We start from the raw sequence: 5,000 nt of genomic DNA, 5'->3' as shown, positions 1-5,000 counted from the left end.
ACAAAAGGAAGGCTATAAATATTCCTAAATAGGCTATACTCACCGAAAAAGTTGCATTTATCACAAAATCATACCAATCTACGGAATCATTCGAATTTGAATGTAAAAGATTTATAGATGGATTTAACCATTTAGTTAATATATCCAAATCCATTTCTTCTTTATTAAATGGAATTCCTATGAATCCAATAAAAAAAGTAAACAGAATCAATACAATCAGAGGAAATAACATAGTATTGTCCGATTCATGAGGATATAAAGAAATATTCTTATTGGCAAAATCAGTAATAGTAAGAAAAGGTCGCATCATTTTTCGGAAATTTCTATCAATTTGATATGGTTTTTTCGAAAAGAAATGAGTCTTTTCTTTATTATTCAGTGTTAATAAGGTTAATAAAGGAAATTTTGGATTAATGCTTTTTAATTCTTTTTTACCCCATAAAGATATTGAATAAAACGAACTACTTTTTTTTCCACTGTAATTTTTAAAAAAAAGGTTTAAATGGCCTTCAAACGTAAGTAAATAGATTCGAAACATATAAAAGGCGGTTAATCCAGCTGTGAAATAAGCTATTATTGCAAAAATTGGCGAATAGATCCAACTATCATTAAGAATTTCATCTTTGGACCAAAAACAAGCAAGCGGTGGAATACCACAAAGAGAAAGTGTACCTATTAAAAAAGCATTTTTTGTAATTGGCACATGTTTTGTTAACCCCCCCATAAGAATCATATTCTGACTTTTATCCGGAGAATATCCAACAATAGTTTCCATTGAATGAATAATAGATCCGGACCCTAAAAACAATAATGCTTTTGAATAAGCATGAGTAATCAAATGAAATAAAGCCGCTCGATAAGAACCCATACCTAGAGCTAACATCATATAACCCAATTGAGACATTGTAGAATAAGCTAAACTTCGCTTAATGTCTTTTTGAGCAAGAGCTAAAGTCGCGCCTAAAAGTACTGTTATTATACCTATAAAAGATATTCCATACATTATGTAAGGTATAACTATGAAAAGAGGAAGCAGTCGAGCGACTAGAAAAATTCCCGCTGCTACCATGGTAGCAGCATGTATAAGAGCTGAAATAGGGGTAGGTCCCTCCATAGCATCGGGTAACCATACATGAAGGGGAAATTGGGCAGATTTAGCAATTGCACCAGCAAATAATAAGAAAGCACATAAAATACAAAATAAGGAATTGACCTGATTAGCATTAATTAAGTTATTGAATATTTCAAACAAATCCCGAAATTCGAAACTACCTGTTATCCAATAAAGACCTAAAATTCCTAATAATAAACCAAAATCTCCTACACGATTAGTCACAAACGCTTTTTGACAAGCATTTGCGGCAATAGGCCTTGTGAACCAAAAACCTATTAATAGATATGAACACATTCCAACTAATTCCCAAAAAATATAAATTTGTATCAAATTTGAACTAGTAACTAAACCCAACATCGACGTATTGAAAAAACTCATATACGCAAAAAATCGCAAATATCCCTGATCATGAGACATATAATTATCACTATAAATAAGAACCAGAATTGCAACAGTAGTAATTAACATTGACATAATAGAAGTAAGTGGATCGAGCAAGTAGCCAAATTCTAAAGAAAAATCATTATTAATGGTCCAAGACCAGACATATTGGTAAATAAAATTACTATTTATTTGCTGAATAGACAGATTCATCGAAAAAACCATAACTATACTTAACAACGAAATACTCGAAAAAGCCCATATCCGTCGAAGATTTTTTGTTGCTATCGGAAAAAAGAAAAGTCCAGCTCCTATTAACAAAGGAACTGGAAGTGGAAGTAAGGGTATGATCCATGCATATTGGTATATATGTTCCATAATAGAATAGAAAATTTTTATATTTTATTTTTTTGTATTTAATTAATATTTATTTTTTTGTTTACGATTCATAGGCTCTTGCCTCTTTTGAAAGAAATCAATAAAAAAATTAAGATATCTAATAACTTAAATCGAAATAGAATTTTTTTTTGTTTTTTTCAAGTCGATATCAAATATTAATATTGATGTGGAAGTATTTTTTTAATATTCAAACCACGAAATTATAATTGGTCAAATTCAAATAATGTATTTGTTAGTAAAAGTGAATACGTAAGAATAAATGCAAAATATTGCATAGGAAGATAAAACAAATTCCACTTTCATTTCGATTTAAGTTATTTCGAAAATATATTCAGAATTTCAGAATTAAAGGCTAAACAAAATCTTAAAATCTATTAAAAGATCTAATAAAGTCAATAATGATAAAAAAAATGAAATATTTTTAATAATTTATTTTGTAGGTTATTCACAATTAATAACTTATTTTATGCAAAATGATTTGATTGTCTTCTATTCCAAACAAAAACATAGAAAAACTTCTATTTTTTTAGTTATCGATTTTTTATATCGGTTACTTTAACTTTACTTTCTAGTTTCTATAACATAGAATAAAAAAATGCCTAAAATCTTGGATCTTTTAAACAAATTCATTTATTGAGATCATTTCAATTTGAAAATAAAAACTTCGATATATTTTCAAAAATGAATTTAAGTTTTTCAATTTAAATCTAATTTAAAGGTTGGGTTATTAAAGTTTTCAATGTGATTTGCTACATACATGGAAATTAAATGTAACACAGCAAAAAGAAATAGAAGAAAAATATAGAAAATATATTTCTAGTTTATAGTTATATTATGTTTTTCCATTTTCAAAAATTGAATAATAGAGGGTATCGTCTAGAATCTAAATACATAGATAATTAATAGAAAACAAAGATTCGTTTGAACACTAGATGTCTTTCACATCCAAAATCTAACACTGAATAATCAATTAAAATTGAAATGGCAGTTCCAAAAAAACGTACTTCGATTTACAAAAAGCGTATTCGAAAAAATCTTTGGAAAAAAAAGGGGCATTGGGCAGCGTTAAAAGCCTTTTCTTTAGCAAAATCTATTGCTACTGGGAATTCCAAAAGTTTTTTTGTAAGAAAAATAAGTAATCAAACCTTGGAATAATCCAAATCCACGTGACTCAAAGAAAAAAGGTATACCAAATTCGGAATAATTTCCTTTTTTATTTAGAATCAAAAATATCGAAAAGAAACGATTTAAATTTTAAATAAGTTTGGATTTACTAAATATTTCGAACTATATAAAATTGGGACTTTTTGTTTATGATATGGAAAATAACAACTCTTAAGCCGACCATAAAATAGTACTTTTTGTTTGAAAAACTATATATAGAGAATATTTCATCACCTTTTTTTTGAGTCTATTTTTGTTATTTATAAGATATAAGATGGGGATTTTTTTCCCCATCAACCCTTAATCAACCCTTTAATATATTTATATATATTTATTTTGTCACAATACAATAAAAAAACTCAGAAAAGTTTTTTCTATCTATTTTGTAAAAAAAGACAAATAGAAAGTGGTTCCACTTTAACTTACGGAAGCATTCTTTCTTGAAGTTGCTATATTCTCTATATTCCCCCGTTGAAAATAAATAAAAAGCCCTTTAAATTTAAAACTATATTTTAGTTTTACTTGAATATTATATATATGTGGAAAGAATTTTTTTTTTTTGTTTTTGAAAAACGTTTCAATAGAGATCCGGATTTTTTTATATGCTATATCCGGTTCAATACTTACCCGTAAAAATTCTACCAATTTGTTTATTTTGTTTATTTTGGATAAAAAACTATCTATTTAAAGAAAAAATCCTTTCGATGCCGTGTTGAATTTTGGATCCAAACTATTCGATTTTTTTATGTAGTGCAATAATCTATGTATTTGTTATTTGTTAGTTTTGAAATCAGCTAAAAAATTATTTTTTTTTTATCAAAAAAAGAAAGTGAGAAAGACCTTTATTGAGGTCTATCCTGGGCTGAAACGAAGAATCTTCTAGTTACAAGGTTTTATTTCAAGAAAACATAAACTATACAAAAGTCCGTTGACAAATTAAAAGGTGAAATGGTAGACACGCGAGACTCAAAATCTCGTGCTCAAGAGCGTGGAGGTTCGAGTCCTCTTCAAGGCATAATATTGAGAATGCTCATTGAATGAGCAATTCCAAGATCTCGGATCAATATTAATTCGATCCGAGATCTTGGAATTGGAATAAGTTCGGCAGCGGATCACGAAATCTTGGTGATCTTCTCTATCTAATGGGAAATCTTTCTACTCTTGCATGAATCCAATTTTCATTTCATCCGGGAAAAGCCATCTTTTTCTCAACAATGTCTTTGTCATTTGATCCAATAGTGTTCCGTTAGATAGGAACAGATTTGATAAATACTGATAACTCTCGGATAGAGTATTAGAACGGAAAGATCCATTCGATAATGAGCTGTTGGTTCTAAGCCATCTCTGGCGATTAATCAACAATTCAAAGTGCTTTTCTTGCGTATTCTTGAGAAACCAGCGTTGAAATATAGATATAGGAGGATTCATTTGGGAAGTAAGAAGCCCCTTTGATATCTCTGCATCTGCAAAGAATTCACGATGTGAAAACACAGAGCCAAAGGGCTGATCTTTGAATAGGAAAAAGAGTGGATCTGAGGGGTCCCAAATGAATTGGCTTATTCGAAAAAATCCCTGTTCTTTGGAAAATCTATCTCGTGTCTGGTACTGCATGGTTCCACTCTGCAAGAACTCCGACTCATTCTCTTGAAGCTCATCCTCTTTATCATAAATGATCCGCTTGCCCCGAAATGACCCGGCCCAATAGGGAAATCCCAATTCATTGGGCCTTTCGATACAATCAAATAGAAAGCCCCAGGGGTTCCATATTCTAGGAGCCCAAACTATGTGATTGAATAAATCCTCCTCTATCTGTTGCGGATCGAGGGCTCCTTCCCCTTCTTCCAATTCCGATTCGTATTTTTCATAGAGAAATCTATGATCAAGGATAGAACAAGATCCATTTTGCATCATATCTAAAGGATCCCTTAGTTCGGACCGAAGA

The 5,000-nt window shown here is 30.0% G+C and overlaps 3 protein-coding genes across 3 annotated transcripts in view; 1 reads left to right on the top strand and 2 right to left on the bottom strand.

Annotated features, from left to right (window-relative positions):
* LOC130802549 (NAD(P)H-quinone oxidoreductase subunit 5, chloroplastic-like) overlaps positions 1 to 1,873 on the bottom strand; it is a 2,087-nt gene extending 214 nt beyond the window's left edge. Inside the window, exon 1 of the mRNA XM_057666560.1 lies at positions 44 to 1,873. Within this exon, the coding sequence (XP_057522543.1) occupies positions 44 to 1,873 (1,830 nt within the window). The remainder of the gene's footprint in view (positions 1 to 43) is intronic.
* LOC130802107 (protein TIC 214-like) overlaps positions 1 to 2,845 on the top strand; it is a 4,714-nt gene extending 1,869 nt beyond the window's left edge. The window contains exon 1 of the mRNA XM_057666010.1: positions 1 to 2,845. This exon is cut by the window's left edge and continues 1,869 nt beyond it. The gene's annotated coding sequence lies outside the window, so the exon portion shown is untranslated.
* Positions 2,846 to 4,005: 1,160 nt separating this feature from the next.
* LOC130802104 (protein Ycf2) overlaps positions 4,006 to 5,000 on the bottom strand; it is a 6,580-nt gene continuing 5,585 nt past the window's right edge. Inside the window, exon 1 of the mRNA XM_057666007.1 lies at positions 4,006 to 5,000. This exon is cut by the window's right edge and continues 5,585 nt beyond it. Within this exon, the coding sequence (XP_057521990.1) occupies positions 4,214 to 5,000 (787 nt within the window). The 3' untranslated portion in view covers positions 4,006 to 4,213.

The sequence above is a fragment of the Amaranthus tricolor genome, chromosome 16 (genome assembly GCF_026212465.1).
Source record: "Amaranthus tricolor cultivar Red isolate AtriRed21 chromosome 16, ASM2621246v1, whole genome shotgun sequence".
In the NCBI taxonomy this organism is placed as follows: domain Eukaryota; kingdom Viridiplantae; phylum Streptophyta; class Magnoliopsida; order Caryophyllales; family Amaranthaceae; genus Amaranthus; species Amaranthus tricolor.
Note: the sequence above shows the minus strand (reverse complement) of the source record. Positions and strands in the feature narration are given on the sequence as shown.